This window comes from Carettochelys insculpta, chromosome 1 (assembly GCF_033958435.1).
Source record: "Carettochelys insculpta isolate YL-2023 chromosome 1, ASM3395843v1, whole genome shotgun sequence".
In the NCBI taxonomy this organism is placed as follows: Eukaryota; Metazoa; Chordata; order Testudines; family Carettochelyidae; genus Carettochelys; species Carettochelys insculpta.
The window spans coordinates 266,920,534-266,940,942 of NC_134137.1; the positions used below are offsets into that span (position 1 = coordinate 266,920,534).

A 20,409-nucleotide genomic window follows, 5' to 3' on the forward strand; every position below is an offset into this window, starting at 1 on the left:
AGTCTGCTCCAGTCTTTCAGCACCAATGTGTCCCTACTTTCTCCACCTCCCGTTAAACAGCCTGGCTATGGTTACATGGCAGCACTCTGTCGACAGAAGTTGCTGCTGGAAGAGATTTCCCGACAAAACTTCTGTTGACAGAGTGCGGCCACACACAAAAGCCACTTGGAAGAGCTTTGTCGGCAGACAGGGCTGCCCATTCTTCTGGATGCCCCGTCTGTCAAGAGAAGGCCCCCCAGAATGTTCACATTGTTTGTTGACAATGTCTTTTGAGAGCAGCGTTATGCCTCAATGCTAAGAGGCAGAATGCTGTCGCTAGACAAACTGTTGACAAAACACATTTTGCATGGGAACTTTCCACCAGCTTTGTGTGCAAAACCTGGGCTTTTGTTGGTAGTAGTCTCTGTAGTGTAACCCTAGTCTCTGTGTATAAATCCAGTTTGCAAACACTACTTTGTGTCCCATCCCTGTAAAAGGCCCCTGTTCTTTCCTCTGTGTAATCTGTTTCTAAAAGAATTTTGAACCCTCAAACACAACCTCGTATCTGTAGAGAATGTTCAGCGGCCTGCTAGGCACAGGACTGAGGCACAGAGGGGTTGATTTCAGTCATACGCTAGGAGATTACAGAGAGGAAGCCGTGCTAGTCTATACACTATCAAAACAAAAAGCAGTCAAGTAGCACTTTAAAGACTAGCAAAATCGTCTTTTGGTACCCATATGGTCTGAAGAAGTGGGTCTGTCCCACGAAAGCTCACCTAATAAACTATTTTGCTAGTCTTTAAAGTGCTACTTGACTGCTTTTTGTTTTGCTCGGAGATTACATACCTCTGAGGATCTTAAGGGCTGAGTGCCAAAATCTACCATGTTTTACTTCAATGAGTCATGCCTTACCCTTCAAGTCACAATGTTAAGATTTATGGAATGTCTTGCTGAGTACGGTCCTTTGTGCAGAAGGATGGAAAAAACCTGACTGTTTGAAATCCATTCTTAAATGTTACGATTTATACTTTCCATGCCACAGAGAAACAAACAACTATTGTATGTGTTGACACAGCTATTCCTTGCACAAAAGGATTTCTGCCCCAAGAAAGAAAATATCGCTTTAGCCACTATAGAGTGAAAATTTAGTCAGTGTAAATGCAGAGTAACTCATTAACTTCAACAGTGTTGTTCAGTGTAACAGTATTATATGTTTGTCCTTAAAGGGGGCACTATTTTACCTTTGTGACAGGGTCAGGCCAGAGGGCTAGCTTGCAAGGGGAGAGAGGCAGCTCTAAAAAGCAAAAACAGCCCTGGGTACTTGGGTATTGTCACAAGCAGAGTGGGAGCAGTGGGGAAGAGGCTGCAATAAGTTAATTAGGGCCAGTTGGTCCTCCAACAACATTGGAGAGGGGAGGAGCTCCTGCAGGGAGTGTTTGGGGCTCCTTGCCCCTAGCAACCGCAAGGCTCAGCTGGAGGCTGGGAAGGACCAGAGGGCTCCTATCCACTGCCCTTTGAGCCAAGGGACTGAAGCCTCAACACCAGCAAGGGGGTCCCATCCTATGAAACTCTGGACTGAACAGTGGTCTAGGGCCCAGGAGTGGTATTGACCCTACTACAACTTATATTTGCTTGTAGGATTATAAGGGGGGTTAGTAAACAGTATAGTAGAACTAGGGGTTGAGTCTGGTACAACAACATACGTGACCAGGCATGATTTTAGTTGGCCACATACTTAATAATTAGGTATTAGGCTAAGTTTCCTACTGTCCCATAAAGTTTGTTTCCAGCCACCAGTCCTGGCTCTCAGTGTTTGGTGCTGTTATTTAGCTGTAGTTTACCCCTAAATGTCTTCTAAGAACCCAGTAAGCAGTGGAAGTGTTGGTAATGTGCTAGACAACACTGACCTCCTGTAATTTGGCAAATTCTCCAGTTCAGCACCTGTCAGGGCACAAGGATGCCACACTAGAGAGGTTTCACTTGTATAAGTGATTTTTGAGTAGAAGAACCTGGGCATTTTCATGTTAAATGTCAGACAGAGAGAGAACTTTTAGTAAGCTTGACTACATTTATTTATGTGTGAATGAGTCAAAGCATATAGAGAGAAGTATATCCTTTCTGAAGAAAAGACTTATTATTAGATTATTGGACAAGAGAAACATGTAATTAAATGACAGTATGTTATAACGGTATATAGCTCTTTTAAAAGATTTCCCCCTTTGTTCATTTATCATTTCTAGTTTATTTCTAGGCTATGTCTACACAGCAATAAGACACGTGTGGCTGGCCTGTCTGAGCTGATGTGGACTCGTGGAGTTCAGGCTAAGGGGATATTTAATTGCCGTGTAGCTATTAAGGCTCAAGCTGGAGCCTGAGCTCTGGGACCTTACCACCACACAGGGTCCTAAAACCGAGGCTTCAGCCAAGCTTGAACATCTACACTGTGATTAAGCAGCCCCTTAGCCAGAGCTAAGCCTGAGTCAGCTAGCATGGGTCAGCTAACTAATTTGAATTGCAATGTAGGCATAAGCTACACGTCCAAAGAGTGGCCACTTGGAGACCATTGCTGGAGAAATATGCACCTATTGGGCATACCAAAGCATAGGTTATGGTCCACTTTCTGCCCTCAGATATTTTCTCATGCCTCCCACTGAAACTAAGAGCATACCTGCATATGTGTCTATGGGCAGAAGATAGCTGGTTGTGTTGCTTGTAGGGAACAATGCTTTTTCAATATACCCACCTTATGTATGGAGCCAAATATGCCAAATTAGCACAATGTAGTAGTTTTGGCTGCCAGCAGCTGAAGAGAACAACATGTGCTGCATCCACTGATGTGCTAGGAGAGGGTTTTGTAGAAACTCTTTCAATTCACCCTTCTCTAGATGACTTTACATCAACCCTGTCAGAAATGACTTTAGAAAAATACTTCTCAAGACTTACATTTTTGCTTTTGGGATGCATCAAGCTACATCAAATAATTTCCAAGCATACATTATTCTGCTAGTGGATGTTGGTGGCTGCCAATACAGGCATCTGGGCTCTAGACAATCACAGACCTCATTCAAGCTGATGCATATGCAAGACACCTTTGATTTTTGCTAAATGAAGGTGCAATTCAATCCCACTAGGTTTGATGAGAGCTGAAGTATAGAAGCCAGTGGCCAAAGTATGCATCAGTATGGCATGGCCTAAATATAAGTCAAACCATGTTGCCCAAGGGGTTTTCTTAGAATTAGATTGCAAATATTGGGAGTGATGTGGATGTGGTTGACAAAGTGGCACAAAGGAACAAGAAAGTGAGCAGACAGTGAGAGAAGCACCCTGAATGCAGCCCTGGAAGGAAGCAGAGAGCTGCGTTTTGGACATAGTATTGACTGGAAAGTCAGATATGGGTTTCAGAGCAAGGAAAATGAGTTGCTACTGCATTCAAGGAAACAGGGCTTTCTGCAACCATTTTAAATATACCATATTTGACCAAAAACTAGACCCAGTCAGTAATCTCTTCTCCGAACGGTGACAACTGGCCGGGGCAACAATATCCTGGACCCATTTACAAAGAGTGTGTATCTACTCATCCATATTTAAATGCATGCAGGTGGGACGTTATCCTACTGTTTCCTGCTGCATGAATGATCTGGATTTGAACTCAAGATCTCCAGGCCAAAATCTCACCCCTTGAGTGAAAGGACTGAGGCCCTCATTGGGAGAAGAAGCTGGCAGTTATTATCTGTGTGACAGCTAAAGACGGGATGTATAGCATATATGAACCGTATATGAACAGTGGGTTACATTATATTGCCAATAGTAACAGACAGAAAGCCAGGTTAGTCTGTATACTATCAAAACAAAAAAGCAGTCAAGTAGCACTTTAAAGAATAACAAAATAATTTATTAGGTGAGCTTTTGTGAGACAGACCCAGTTCTTCAGACCATAGCCAGACCAGAACAGACTCAATATTTAAGGCACAGAGAACCAAAAAAGTAATCAAGGTTGACAAATCAGAAAAAAATTATCAAGGTGAGCAAATCAGAGAGTAGAGGGGCAGGAGGCGTGGAGGTGAGGAGTCAGGAATTAGATTAAGCCAAGTATGCAAAAATAAATTATTTTGTTAGACTTTAAAGTGCTACTTGACTGCTTTTTTGTTTTTATGTTGCCAATACACAGGACTCATGAGATTTTTCAGGAACAGATTTCCACCAAATACATTCAACATAAATTGTTCTGCCAAGTGGTGTTGCTTTTGTCTTTTGTTACACTGGAAAGGAGTGTTTTTGTTAAATAGGAGGGGAACTGAGAGATTCTCCTATCTGCCAATACATACATCCCTAATTATATAGATTATGTTACAGGAAAGTGCTTGTTAAAATGTAATCACTACATCCAATATTAACATCTCCTTGGAAAATTGCCACCCTGAGCTGCAGTGGAGAAAAGTAGGCATGAGTCTCATTTATAGGCTTACAGAGCATTAGACCATGACACACTGAATATTTTATTGACATCTTATTGGTGCATGCCAGACATGTCACGTTAACAGTGAGAGATGCTAGTTTACAAGCAGGAAGTCTACTGAATGAATGCTATAAAAACTCATTAAAATATATAGATAGTGATTGTGTGGGAGCCAATTTTCCTAAAAGGTCAAAGACTGACATTAAATCAGTGGTTAAAAATACGTTGCATAAGAGAAGCCTACCAGGATCATTGGGATCCAGTCAGTAATGCAGATCATCCACCTTTATCAGGGTGAAAGAGACTGCCCTCTATGGGTATCATCACACTGCAATGTAAGCCCAAAGCTATAGAACTCTAGTTAGGTAAGGTGTCTACCTCACATTTGAAACCCCAGGTTAGGAATTATTGAACCCTTTGTCCCAAGTCTACACTGCATTATGTGGTCCCGAGTCCAACCACCTGTACCCCAGACTTCCTAGCACCATCCCACAATGTGGCTGCTCTAGCTTTCTGTGGTACATTGTGGGCAAACTTCACTCTTCACCAAACTTGACTGTCGAGTGGACAAGGAAAGTCAACCCATTGAATTGTGGAATACCTCTGGCTGAGTCCCAGTGCGCAAGTCCAGTGGGGCCGTGACTACTCTGCAAAGAAGTTGGCCTTGAACCCTAGCTCCTCGCTTGACACAGGCTTGGAACTTCCACTGCTGTGTGGTCCTGGGCCCCCAAGATCAGCAGAATTTGTGTATTCATAGCAAGTGAAATTAGCTTGAGCATGAGTCCAAACCCTGGGTTTACATTACAATGAAGACATACTCTTGGTGGATCTCTTAGTCACAGTATCTTGGATGTAGCTTAGTTTGGAGCTTCCGTTCACTGGGCTACTGCAAAGCAGGTAAGTGCACTCTTGGAGTGAACATGCTGATGGTGAGATATGCGAATGCCACTCTTCTTCAGTCCTCTTCCTTCTTACTTTTGGTGAAGCATTGTTTGTGATCTTGGATGAGACTGTCCCTTCTTCGCTTAGAGAATGTGTGCCCATGGTGCATAAAGGTTTGCTGGGAGCTGCTTTCACTGAGCAGCTGCTAGAGGAAGCTCTCACCATCTCGGCGGAATAAAAAGCAACGTAAGGCCTGCCAAATACTTTACAGCTGAGATCTGGAGGAGGTTCTGAAATTCCTTTCTCCAAGAGAGACCACAAGTTCTGCGGTGCATGAATTTTGCTCCGGAAGGAATTAGGCTTAAAAACATACAAGTTGGGAATAATATCAGCTTCGGAAATCGGAGTGGCATCCATTCTTGAGTTCACTCATTGAATCACGTATTCTGTATCTTAAAGGAAAAGGTTCTATGTAAGTGTGATGCAGCAAGAAGAAAGCAATAAGCCGGCTTCTCTTGGAATCATGGTAGCCCAGGGTGAGCAGCAATAAATCAAAGCAAATCTGACTTTTTTCCTCATGTTGATTTTGAACATTGAAAAAGGCACAGTAAATTTTCACTTTAGGAAATAAAGAGCATAGTACCTTTCATGGGAGAACTTCCTGTGGACTTGTGTCATGGTTTTGGCCAAGGGTACTGAATCTATATACACTCAAGTTTCTTCCTTTCTTTTATTTGTGCAATTTAAACTAAATATTTTAACCCTATCAGCTTTGGTTCTGCAAATTTTATCATGGCTGATTATGATTTACTGGTTACATTGCTGACCATTGCCCAATCTGGAAAGGTATCCAGGTGGAAGAGGCTAATTCCCCAAGTGTTGATCGCCACCATGACAACCACTAGACCGATGAGATTTACACCTAAGCCAGCTTTCACCTAAGGAAAAGGGGAAAAATGATCACAATGAATGTCCAACAGATTAGAACGCATTAATTAATAAACACAGAAGGTGGTAGGGTGCGTGGTGGAGAACAGTCAATTTCCTAACTCTCGCTGTTATATAAAGAACAAAGTAAATTTGCAGACTATTATGTAAGAAAAAGCTTAATGAATAGCTGTGTGGGAGAGTGTGTACATCAGTAAGAAAAGTGCAGGAGATGTGGTCAAAGGTCACAATAAATGCAGTTCATCCCATGACTACAATTTGTCACATGGACATCTCCACCATATATTTATACCATATATGCCTGGGGATAGCTATAGTTTAATTTTAGGTATAGATAAATCTCATTTGTCATACCCCTCCAGCTTCCTCACGTGCACTTTGCTAACACAGGTTATGTCCACACTGGACTTGAATGGTGTAAATTCAAGAGCAAGAATACATGTTAGCATGCTGAAGATAAACTGTGGCCACAGCAGCATGAGTGGCAGAAGGGGTTAGCCACACTGAAGACGTACCTAAGGTTTCAGATGAATACAAACTTATGGCAGCTAGCCCCTCCTGCTCCTTATACCATTGAAGTTATAGCCTAGTTTTAGTGCATTAGCTTGATCAGAGCAAGCTCAGGTATGACGTCTTGAGCTGAAATGTACATCTCTAGCTCCAGCCATACGCATATCCTCATCTCTCTTGACCAAGACTGCTATTGTAGTTGTATTACAAGAGAACTGGGGGCATCTTGGGTGGTCATTCTCTTGTAAGTTTCACAGGAATTACATTCATTTAAATAAAAAAAGTGCACACATATCTCATGTCCTGCATCCAAAGTTCTTAAAATGACAGTTACGGTGAAATTGTTGTAGTGCTGTCTCCTGTGATTATTTCCAGACCCCACGTATGATAATGAGTTCCATTTGCATGAAGCTTGGGACAATGCGACTGTTCTCAAGACTTACCATGTCTTTGATCTGGCAGTGCCTATAATTGAAGACAATAGCATTTGGGGGATTGCCCACTGGCAGCATCACCGCAAAGGAAATACACATTGTGACAGGAATCAGGGTGTATAAAGGGTTGATATGCAAGGCTTCTGACTGCAAAGAGAAAGATTGGGTGGGAAAGAGAACTTTCACGTCGCCTGTAGGTTTTTGGCTATAATTACAGACAAAAGATGCCTATCTACTTCTCCCAACCATCCCACAAGATGGTGAACATACCAGCTATTCCCTAAATTCTAAGTCCTAATTGTAAACTTATTATCCTTTTCCCCTCATGCTTTGAAAACAGAGTGCAGTGGGATGGTTGTAGAAATTGGAAATGACTTAGAACTTTTGATATTCTTTAGCCAGGACCTTTTGTTTAGCCATTAACATATTTTTAAAGAAGTGAGGGACTCGCTCACAGGCATTCCACTGTTTTCTTTCTCCCATTTTCTTCCCTAATCCCTTTCCATTACCCGGGAGGGCTGTACTTCAGGTTGCTTGTTGTAGATCTAACAAATGCTGTTCCAAACATTGTACAGAGGAAGCCACTATAAACTGACAGAATGAGTTCCCTTCCCACAGCAGCTGAACATGTCACTTCCACCGCACCCTTAGCATGCATGGTCTAAGGCAGAGTTTCCCAAAGTGTGGTCCGTGGCCCAGTACTGGTCCTTGGAAAAAAATACTTGTCCTCAGAAAATATAAAACTTATCGCCATGTACTATTATTATTGTGAATAAACAATAAACAGTGACAGTTTACACATTTTTCATTCTTTTTTATTTATATGCATTTATATTTTTGGGCTGCAAAAAAAAAGGTACTGAGAAAAACCCGGTCCCAACTATATAAGTTTGGGAAACCCTGGTCTAGGGAATGAGGACCTGGGCTGTTGGTCTATATTCACATTACTAGGGCAACCAGACAGTGTGAAAAATCAGGATGGAGGTGGGGCGTACTATGCACCTCTATAAGATAATGCCCTGAATATCAGGACTGTTCCAATAATATCAGGATGTCTGATGAAACTATACATTGCCCCCATGGCATTTCACTGTGTAATCTATTAGAATTCTTTGAAGGGGTTAATAAACATGCGGACAAGGGGCACCCAGTGAACATAATATACCTAGATTTCCAGAAAGCCTTTGACACGGTCCCACACCAAAGGCTTTTATGTAAATTAGGTGGTCATGGGATAGGAGGAAAGGTCCTTTCATGGATCGGGAATTGGTTAAAAGACAGAAAACAAAGGGTGGGAATAAATGGTAAATTTTCACAATGGAGGAGGGTAACTAGTGGTGTTCCCCAGGGGTCAGTCCTGGGACCGATCCTGTTCAACTTGTTCATCAATGATCTAGAAAATGAGGTAAGCAGTGAGGTGGCAAAGTTTGCAGATGACACCAAGTTGTTCAGGACAGTCAAAAGCAAAAGGGATTGTGAAGAACTACAAAAAGATCTCAGCAAACTGAGTGATTGGGCAGCAAAATGGCAAATGAAATTTAATGTGGGTAAGTGTAAGGTAATGCATGTTGGAAAAAATAACCCAAATTACACGTACTACATGATGGGGTCAAATTTAGCTACGACAGATCAGGAAAGGGATCTTGGAGTTATAGTGGATAGTTCTCTGAAGACATCCACGCAGTGTGCAGCGGCAGTTAGTAAGGCAAATAGGATGTTAGGAATTATTAAAAAAGGGATCGATAATAAGACAAAAGATATCATACTTCCCCTATATAAAACTATGGTATGCCCACATCTTGAGTACTGCGTGCAGATGTGGTCTCCTCACCTCAAAAAAGATATATTGGCATTAGAAAAGGTTCAGAAAAGGGCGACTAAGATGATTAGGGGCTTGGAAAGGGTCCCATATGGGGAGAGGCTAGAGAGACTGGGACTTTTCAGTTTGGAAAAAAGGCGATTGAGGGGCGATATGATAGAGGTATATAAAATCATGAATGGTGTGGAGAAAGTGAATATAAGCACTAGGATGGTTTTTATGGAGAAATGTGAAAATAGCTAGCATGCACTTTTCAGATATGTGCCACCGGTTATGCCCCTTTTGAAAAGAGCTTCTCATTACATAAGAAACAAAATGAAGGCAGGTTTCTGTATTTGTTATGAACATAACAGTTCAGGGGTTTACAAACTTCATTGTACTGTAACCCGCTTCTGACACTGAAAATTACTACCTGTCCCTGAGTGGGTATGAGGGGGCAAACCTGAGCTTTGTTGTCCAGGGCCCAACCCCTTGGGCTTTGGCCCAAGGCAGTGGGGCTCTGATTTTGGCCGCAGCAGATCCAGCCAGTTTAACACCAGTGCTGGCAATCACATTAAAATGGGTCACAACTTATTTTGGTGTCATGAGCCACAGTTTGAGAACAGCTTTCAGAGTAGCTGTGTTGGTCTGTTTCAGCAAAAAACAACAGCACTCCTTGTTGGTTCAGTTCGAGAACTGCTGTTTAATGTAGCTTATAAATACTAATATAGGATATAATTTTATCTGTCCCTCCTGCCCCCCGCCAGTGACACAAGCTTCTATACCAGCAATGTCTTCCTCTCTCTCAAGTGTCTCTGTTCATTCTTCCGTGCTATCCTTAATACTTGGCCTGCCAACCTGTTTACCAAGCTGCCTCCCATCCCTCAATTAAAGCCCCTATGATACTCAGTTCTGATGTTTCTGCTACAAATAACTGAAGAAGAGAACTGTCAACTAATGAACCATTAATACAAAATAGGATTTACAAACGATTCAAGACGTGTACATGCTTTGCCAAGTAATCATATGATAGCATTATTGTCAGTCTTGTGTTTGCTTTTCTCGTTTCCCTCCCCTTTTTTTCTGTCACAGTTAAGCTGTGTGCCCCTCAAGGCAGGGAATATACTTTTATGTCATTTGAGAAGTGCTGAGCACATTTTTGGGTGTTCAAAAATATACTGCACTTAGGCCTGTTGGCTGACCATGCTTATTAATGCTCTGTAAACAAAAGAGCAAGGCAATGGCACCCAAAATGAAGCAGATATCTATCCTGGCTCACAGCACTATAATAGCCTGAAACCTCATGATATTCCACAAAGCGTAATGGGGAGGGAGGAAACATAAAATCCATTGTTTTTACTCACCATACTGCATAAAATAGGGAGAAAGATAGTTATGGTTGCTGGGTTACTAACAAACTCTGTTACCATGGAGACCAAGATGCAAGCCAGCAAAGTGACGGCCCAGTAGGGAAGGCTGCTCAGGGACAACATCTGGCGCCCAATCCATGTTGAAAGGCCAGAGGTCTAGCAGAAACATACACAAATGAGAGAATAGCAGGATATAAGATATGGTTCCATCCCAGATCCTTGGATCTGGGAGTTTGCAATGGAGTATCCCACTAGCAAAGAACTTTTGTTCCATACATTGGGCAGTCTCCTATTTCGTAGCCTATGTTCAATAAATTAGTGCTTTCACTCCAGTTGCTAGTAAAGTAGAACCTCAGAATTATGAACACAGTTGTTTGTCTCTCTGAAATGTTTGAAACTCTGCATGCAAGGTAAGTGATTCTTCTAAAATTTTATAACTGAACTTTAATTTACGACAGCTTTGAAACGTTACTGTGCCAAAGAAAAATGCTGCTTTTAACCATGTTAATTAAGTGAAACTAGAACAGAAACATTTTCCTTCTCAAAAAAATTTTTAACCTTTCCCTTTATTTTTAGAAGTTTGCATTTAACCCAGTCAGGTTGAACCACTCTAGTCTGGCAGTGTCCCTAATCCAGCATTATTTTAGTTAGCTGGACAAACATTTACCATGGGTGTGGCCAACTTGCTCTTGGCCTCGTAAAGTTTGTTTACAGCCACTAGTCCTGACAGTGTTCTGGGCTGTTACTTAGCTGTAATTTACCCCTAAGTGCCTCCTAAGAGACCAGAAAACAGTGGAAGTGTTGGTAATGTGCTAGACTACTATTTCTCAACCAGAAATATGTGTACCTTTGAGGGTACGCTGAGGTTTTCCAGGGGATACCTCAACTCATCTAGATATTTGCCTAGTTCTACAACAGGCCACCTAAAAACACCAGTAAAGTCAGAACAATCTAAAAGTTCATTCAGACAACGACTTGTTTCTACTGCTTCATATGCCTTACGCTGAAATGTAAGTACCATATTTCTATTCCAATTGATTTATTTGAAAATAAGGGCTATGCCTACACTAGCCCCCCACTTTTGAAAGGGGGGTGCTAATGAGAAACTTTGGGCTATGCTAATAAGGGGTAGCAATGAATATGCAGCACCTAATTAGCATAATGGCAGCTGCGGCACTTCAGAAGTGCTGCTTTCGATCGAGTGTGGCTTGTCTACATGGAGTCCTTTTCAAAAGGACTGTGCGCACTTCAAAATCCCCTTATTCCTATTTGGCTATAGGAGTAAGGGGATGTTGACGTCTGTGGGGTCCTTTTGAAAAGGTCCCTGTATGGCTGAGCCATGCGCGATCGAAGGTGGCTCTTTTGAAGTGCTGCGGCCATCATTATGTTAATGATGTCCTGCATATTCATTGCAGTCCCTCATGAGCTTATCCCAGAGTTTCTCATTAGCATCCCCCATTCGAAAGGTGGGAGCTAGTGTAGACACAGTCAAGATGTTAGAAAGTCAGCAGATTTTCAGGGATGGTCTTCTGTGACATATTTGTATGTTTTTGTGAGTCAGTAGTTTTTAAGTGAGGTGTAACTTGGTGGTATGCAAAACAAATCCTGAAGAGGTTACAGTGATCTGGAAGGGTGGGATGGCACTTGTTGCAAGACCTCAGATTACCTGAGGACCATGTTTTTCAGTGGGTGGTATGTGTACCCTTGGGGGTACGTGAGAGAATTCTGTGGATACTTATATATACACACACACACACACACACACACACACACACACACACACACACATATATACATATATATATATGTTACTGTGCTAGACAATATTGAGCTCCCATGGTCTGGCAAATTCTCTCATCTGGCACCAGTCAGGTCCCAAGGGTGTCAGACAAGAGAGGTTCAACCTGTACTATATTCTATTCACCCCTATTTGCCTCCCCCTACTTTTTTTGTCTTTTTGGTCTCTGCAGCTCTCTGATTTCATACTTCCAGTTCCAAAGGAGGTGTGTGGTTAAGTGGTCAGTTCATAACTCTGAGGTTCTACTGTAGCAAGGTCTCCATAATATAAAACCCCCTCATTTGGCATCAGAGCCGCTGGTGGAGGGGAGGGGGGGCAAAAGGGGCAACTACTCCAGGACCCAGTGATTTACAAAGGCCTGGGGCTCCTGGCCGCCACTGCTCCTGCAACAGTGGCCAGACCCTCGGCCCTTTACATCAGTGCCAGAGCCCCAGGCAGCACAGGCCAGGCAGCGCTGAAGGGCTGGCTGAGGGAGGCTACCTCTCAGACCTGCTCCTTCTGGGACCCCTGGGCCGGCATCCTCTCACCCTTGCCCAGGGGCATGGCAGTTCCATTGGCAGCCCTGTTTGGCACTAAATGGCACAGCTAGCTGGTTAGCAGAGAGACCAAACCAGAATGGACAGAAGGACTGTACTTTCCCCTCTCTTGTAGAGATTGTCCTTTCAGGTCAGAACTGAATGGGTTGGGGAGGTTTATAGGGACCTTGTCTACATACATGTTTTTACAGCACATAGTATAATGGGACCCTAACCCTGAATGGGGCTTGTGGGAGCTATTAGAAAAATAATGGTAATGCCCTTTCATGTGCTGTAGTTCTGCAAATCAAGGTTCCTAGTGTCTAATTTGATGCATTCTGACTCATTTTATTTTAGTCCCTGCCATCACCAAAAGCAGCACATACCCCCATGTAGGCATGAAGGCTGAAGCAGCGTTTTCAATGTTAACATTGTAACAAAGTAGCTGACTCCGTTTTTGTTTTATTTTGTTTTGTTTTGTGACTTTTGCTTGCTGTTTCCCAGTCATCATTAAAGAGACTGCACAGCAAGTTCCTGAATTGTTCTGGGTGACCAACTTTTGGAAGAGCATCCCACAGATTTAGGTGATGTACCCATTTGAAAGTGTCATAGTCAGAACACCACAGGTTAAAATAAAGGTTCAGGCTTGTAAGCGCTTTAAATACTCAAGTCCCCAGTGGGAGAAGAGCAGAAAATCTAACTCGGTACCTTACATCCGGCTGCCAGAGCATAACCCCCTCCAACCAGCACCACAATCTCCCAGGGCATGGTCTTCTGGAAGTCCTTCCATGTAATAATTGGCTCCGTTGAGTTAATGTCTGTAGCATTTCCACCATCTCCTATGTCAAAGCAAAGCAAAGGTATGCCGTAGCTAGTGCTAAACCAGACATTTCCCTAAGATTAGGATGCATTCTGCCCTGACCTCGGACTTGGTGACCTGTAGGTTGAATTACTCCAATGCACTCTAAAGTAACATCAGTAAGATAAATCTAGTGCAGAATGCAGCTGGCATCCTCCTTGGTGGTCTCAATTCAGGAAGCATAGTACCTAAATCTTCTGAAGGCTGAACTTATTTCCCATTTGGCTTCTGGCGCTGGCATTGAGGTTATATAGCCTTATGGTTTAGGGAATTGTTATTAGAGAAGTGTGTGCAGGTGTGTACAGGTATGTGTATGTGAGATATGACTCTCTAGCTACATCTACACGAGCACACTATGTCGAAGTAGCCTATTTCAGCATTAGAACATCGAAATAGGCTACTTCGACGCGTATCATCTACACGTCCTCCAGGGCTGGTACCATCGACGTTCAACATCGAAATAGCGACGGAGAACATTGAAAGGAGCCGCCCTGGAAGGAAATGCGGAGCATCCACACACACAAGCGCTCCCTGTCGAAAAAAGGGGCCAGCAAAGCCCCAAGCTGCTCCCTGAAAGGGCCTCTCCCAGACACACTCGCCCTGCACAGCACGAGATACACAGAGCCAACAACCAGTTGCAGACCCCATGCACGCAGCATGGACCCCCAGCTGCAGCAGCAGCAGCAGCCGCCAGAAACCCTGGGCTAAGGGTTGCTGCATGCAGTGACCATAGAGCCCCGCAGGGGCTGGACAGAGCATCTCTCAACCCCTCAGCTGGTGGCCGCCATGGAGGACCCCGTTATTTCGATGTAGTGCGACGCGTATCGTCTACATACACCCTATTTCGACATTGAACGTCGAAGTAGGGCGCTATTCCCATCTTCAGATAGGAATAGCAATTTCGACGCCTCGCCATCTAACATTGATTTCAACATCAAAATAGCTCACTGCACGTGTAGACGCGACACGTACTATTTTGACGTTGTGCCAGCTACTTCAAAGTAGCCAGTTAGCGTAGACGCACCCTCTGTATGTACAAGCAATTTGGGGTTTGGGGCTGGACATTCTCAGAAGAGGGTGTTTACTTGCAGACTTCATTTCTCTTGGCCCATCAGAACCCCAGTATGTTTCATGTTAGGGCAGTATACAAGTCCCATCTTGCTTGGGCTTTTTCTGAGGGTAGTATTTGTTTATAGAGGTCCGAATCTTTAGCTGAATTGGACTTATTAACTCATTTTTTGCCCCTAAATTCTGTATATACCTGTAGGGTGATTTGTAATATAAAAATGCATACATGCAATTTCCAATAAAAATATGGAAACAAAAGTTAAAGTGCATGTTTTCATATGTTTGTATAATGCTTAGCAAAGAGAGGCCCTGATCCTGACAGAAGCCTCTGTGTGTTAATAAAACATAATTAATTATTAATAGGGGTGTATGGGGTGTACAGGGAGGGATAGTACCTCTGTTGGAGGGACTTGTCCTACCCCTTTGGGGGTAGTCCATCCACTTCGGTCCCCGCCTGTCACTCAGCTTGTGGCTCCAAGTAGCTGCAGCATGCGCAGCGGCCACACCCTGGGCAACGGCTTCGACAGGCTGGCCGAACCAGGTGAGTGTAACCGATGGGACTCAAACCCTCGGTGAATTTTCGGATGTGCCTACCCAGTATGTGAAATCAGTTCCGGCAGACTGGGCGGAAGAGATCATTTAGAGCCAATGGCCAAGAGGGCGGTTCAGCAACGCTGTGTGGAAAATGAAGGGCTTGACAAGGCATGAAAGACGTCAAGGCCATCCACTGCAACCAAAGAAGTTACCAGTCGTGACGATTCTGTGTACCACTGGTGCCCGGCTTCCAAGTTTGAGAGAGTGGGATTGCTCCCATGCAACGGCTCTACCACTTAAAAAGCTTTCACGTACAGGTCCTGTGCAAATCATCATATCATATCACATCACCCAAGTCCTGTGGCGACGGGGGAGGGGCGAAGTGACAGGTGGAGGTTACCACTGGGAGTCATAGTCCCAATCCCGCACATAGGCGGCCTGTGGACAAGTGGTCGTCCAGCTCTGTACCTGAGGCAGCAGAGTTGCCCGGCAGCATCCCAGGCATCTGAGCAGTCCTCTTTAGGACAGCACTGCTCACCCTAGTAAGGAAAGGGCCTAGAAAAGGTGGCCTAAAAATTGCCTGCCCTACAACAATAACTGGCCAGCAAGCTGTGGCTGGCAGTTCAACCCTACTTTTGGTCAAAACCAAAAGAAAAATTTGAGAAAACTTACCATTGGTGTGTGGAATGCTCATACTCTCATGGATCGAGAAGCTGTTGCAAGACCTGAGAGAAGGACAGCTCTCATTGCTCGTGAACTAGCCCGCTATAACATCGATATAGCAGCATCAAGTGAAACAAGATTGGCTGGGGAAGGTTTCTTGAGTGAACCAGGAAGTGGTTGTACCTTCTTCTGGAAGGGTAAGACTGAGAGAGAGGATAGAATACATGGAGTCGGTCTGGCAATAAAAACCTCATTGATGCGTCAACTCCCAGATCTTCCAGTGGGTATCAATGAAAGATTACTGAAACTACGCTTCCCACTAAATGCCAAACATCATGCCACCATCACCAGTGCATATGCACCCACTCTAACATGCCCTGACAATTCAAAGGAACAAGTCTATGAAGATCTTGACAGACTGATCAAGGCCACACCTGCAACAGACAAACTACTCCTACTTGGAGATTTCAGTGCCTGAGTCGGGGCTGACAATGAGAACTGGAAAGGAGTAACCGGGCCACATGGTGTAGGCAAAAAGAACAACAATGGACTACTCCTTTTGAGCCTTTGTTCTGAAAATGACCTGACTATTACCAACACTCTGTTCCGACAAGCGGATAAATACAAAATGACATGGATGCACCCTAGGTCTAAACAGTGGCATCTGATAGATTATGCCATTGTCAGAAGGTGAGACATCCGAGACCTACGATCACCAGAGTAATGCATGGTGCAGAGTGCTGGACAGATCACGGATTAGTCAGGATGTCTCTTCAACTTTACATCGCTCCCTCTCGACACAAATGCCTTAAGCATGTGCGACCTGCTTTTAGCATAGCCAAACTGAAGGATGCCCAATGTTTCAACAATTTTCAGAAGAGTCTCAATGACAAGTTAACATCCCACGGTCAACTGATCGGTACTGTAACTGAAAAGTGGGATCAGTTCAAGCAGATAGTGACTGACACAGCAATAACATCGCTTGGACCAAAGAAAAGAATACATCAGGATTGGTTCAATGAGAACCAAGAAGAAATATGTTCAGCACTGGAAGTAAAGAGAAAAGCCTTTATTGAATGGCAGAGTGACCCCTCCTCAGCCTCCCAACGGGACCCTTTCAAGCACCTTCAGAGCAAAACATAGAAAGACCTCTGTTAGATACAAGACAGCTGGTGGGAGAGCAAAGCCAAAGAAATTGAGCACTATGCTGAGACCCACAACTCAAAGATGTTCTTTAGTGCTATTAAGACTGTCTATGGACCTTCTAAACCAAGGACTACCCCATTGCTCTCATCAGACAACACAACGCTGGTCAAAGACAAAGAGGGCATCAACGAAGGACGGCGAGAACACTTTAGCAAGCTCCTTAACAGACCATCGACCATGAATAATAACGTCCTCAATGAAATTCCACAACAACCCATCCTGACAGATCTTGACTTTCTGCCCACTATAGATGAGATTAAGGAAGCTGTTAGCCAGATGAGTTCAGGAAAAGCTCCTGAAAAAGATGGGATACCAGCAAAGATATATAAAGCGGCAAGTCCAGCAGCACTAGCAGCGTTCCATAGCGTGATCATCAGCATCTGGGAGGATGAAAACATACCACAGGACTTCCGCGATGCTATTATTGTCTCCCTTTTCAAGCATAAAGGCAGCAAAGCGGAATGTGGAAACTACAGAAGCATATCCCTCCTCTCCGTTGGAGGGAAGATCATCGCCCACATCATCTCGAACAGCCTAATAGCCAGTATTTCCAAGGCAAATCTACCTGAAAGTCAATGCGGTTTTCGACCTGGCTGGAGCACAGCCGATATGGTGTTTGCTGTCAGACAAATACAAGAGAAGTGCATTGAACAGAACATGCACCTGTATGCTGTCTTCATAGATCTGACAAAGGCTTTTGGTACCGTCAACAGGGAAGTCCTTTGGACCATTCTAATACGACTTGGCTGCCCAAGAAAATTTGTCCAGATTATACACCTTTTCCATGCTTGTGTACAGAGCTGTTGTTCTCTCCTCTCTTTAATATCGGTGCGAAAAATGGACGCTATATAGGTGTCACATCAAGCAGCTCGAAGCACTCCACATGTGCTGCCTCCATAACATCGTGAAGATCCACTGGCAAGACAAAGTGCCCAATCTTGAGGTCCTTGAGAGAGCCCAGATGACAAGCATCGAAATGATGATTATGAAGTCACAACTATGTTGGACTGGTCATGTCAGCCGCATGGATGCCAACAGAATCCCTCACCAGCTTCTGTATGGTGAACTCTCCCAGGGCATCCGGCATATAGGTCGTCCACGGAAACGCTACAAGGATACCATCAAAGCCAATCTGCAGTACAGCAGTATCAAACCTAGGGACCTTGAGGATGCCACCGGTGACAGAACACAGTGGCATGCAACAGTCAGAAATACCTGCATTGCCTTTGAAGAAGACCGCTGCCGGCGTCTCCAAGAGGCACGCGAACGACGTCACAAAGCATCAGCAATGCACAACCCACAGTCTGCAAACTTCCCATGCACCATCTGCGGCAAAATGTGCACCTCTAGAATTGGCTTATACAGTCACCAGAGGGCACACCATGAGACCAATAACAGATGATCTGCACAGATTTGTCATCATCGGATCGATGGACTACCATTAAAATAGTTAATAATAACTAATAATATTAATCACTATCAAGAAGACTATGCTAACAATAATGTTAACTTAGAGTGGGTCTGTACCTATCCACATTATCATACAACATTGGAGACTTTTGTTTGTACCAACCAGATCTCCAGTTCTTCTAACTCTGAATTTAGCAAGGATTGAATTCTTTACAAATTCTAATTTCCCTCCACTATTGTAACACTTGACAGCAATTTTGAAGGCTGAAGTTCACAACCTTTGCCAAACCATGATCCAATACTATAACAGAAAAGTTTCAGGACCTTAATTTAGCCATAAAAATAAGAGACTAGCCATAAAATAAGCCTCTTATCAAAAAGTGTGTTGTCTCATTGTAGGTGAATCCTTCTTACCTTCATCCTTCTTTCCAAAACATGGTCTCTTTGCTGGAATCAAGAACAACAGAAAACCAAGGAAGACAGAGACAGTAGCATCAGTCCGGTAGCCTTTCCTAGGAAAGAAACATTGTGATATACTAAATGTACATATACTAAATGATATACTAAAAGTTTTCCATAGTGAAGTTTGTGTATAAAACCCCATGTTTTCAACAGCAGGCATGGGGAGCTAAACATGCTACTCAAGCTTGTTGGTGTTGTTAGGTTTGAGGTACCTTTCCTTCCCACATCATGCTGTACATTTATCCTATATATGATAGAGAAAAATACTCTGAACATAATTTCAGCTCCTTCCTGCATGTGACGTTTGTTTTGCTCTCTAACTTTGCCATCTAAACTCTGCTTTATTGACAACCACTTTAACATTTTGCAAGTAACCTAATGGTGACACTGGGCGGGCACCTCAGATGATGCAAGTCAATATACTTCACTGATGTGAATAATTGACACTGATTTAATCTCACTCCCTGTGTCTACATGTGCCCCTTCCTTTCAAAAGGGGCATGTTAATAGCTGGTTCAAAAGATGCTAATGAGGTGGTGCAATTAATATGCAGTGCCTCATTAGCATAATCGCGGCTGAGGCGATTCGAAAATGCGGCTTTTCCAATTGCGTGCCGCCCATGGAGATGAGACCTTCTGAAAGGACCCCCCAGTTTTCAAAAGCCCTTCTTCCTATCTGGTGATTAGAAGAAGGGCTTCCAAAAACTGGGGAGGGGTCCTTTCGGAAGGTTCCATCTCCACAGGCGGCATGCAATTCGAAAAGCCGCACTTTCGAATCGCCGTGGCTGCCATTATGCTAATGAGGTGCTGCATATTCATAGCAGCGCCTCATTAGCATCTTTCGAACCCGCTCATTAACATGCCCCTTTCGAAAGGAAGGGGCAGGTGTAGACCCAGCCACTGTGAATCTGGTCCAGTGTGCATTGAAAAGTTCTTAACGCTTGCACAAATGTAGCTATATATCCGTAATGAAGTGGTTAGAGATTTACAAGTCACAAGATTTGCAAGATTTATAGTCACAAGCCCATATGTTTGCAGTTTTTATGTACGGAAATATATCAGTGCACATGCATAGAGCCCTGGAAATCCATACATATCCACTTTATATCTACAGATATCCAGATCCACAAATGAGAATATCTGTGGGTCATTTATGTAGGTTGCAGATTGGATATGCACACAGGGCTCAACAAACGCAATTTTGCAAATCCTGAAAACTGAGTAGATGCCCTATAGAAAATTTACCTCCAAATATGAAGGGAATAAATCGGTATTTTCCCTTGATTTGAGTCTGTGTACTCTAGCTAGATGCTGTCATTATTCAAGAATTATTAGCACTCTAATAACTAATAATGGTCTGTTCAACTCTTGAAGTCTGTGAATCATCCTAATAAATCTGTTCAGGATTTAAGTACTAAACCATCTGTAGCATTCCTGGTAAAACTACAAGTGACAGAAAGAGTTATGTTTACAAGAACTGAGTATCAGTAAACAAATTCTGAGAGAAAATCCAACTGT

General features: G+C 43.4%; 1 protein-coding gene across 1 annotated transcript in view; it reads right to left on the bottom strand.

Annotated features, from left to right (window-relative positions):
• Positions 1-6,117: 6,117 nt before the first annotated feature.
• Positions 6,118-20,409, bottom strand: part of SLC13A4 (solute carrier family 13 member 4) — a 53,280-nt gene continuing 38,988 nt past the window's right edge. Inside the window, exons 11-15 of the mRNA XM_075001168.1 lie at positions 18,845-18,942; positions 13,399-13,529; positions 10,372-10,533; positions 7,219-7,356; positions 6,118-6,255 (exon numbers count right to left, since the gene is read on the bottom strand). Of these exons, the coding sequence (XP_074857269.1) occupies positions 6,118-6,255; positions 7,219-7,356; positions 10,372-10,533; positions 13,399-13,529; positions 18,845-18,942 (667 nt within the window). The remainder of the gene's footprint in view (positions 6,256-7,218; positions 7,357-10,371; positions 10,534-13,398; positions 13,530-18,844; positions 18,943-20,409) is intronic.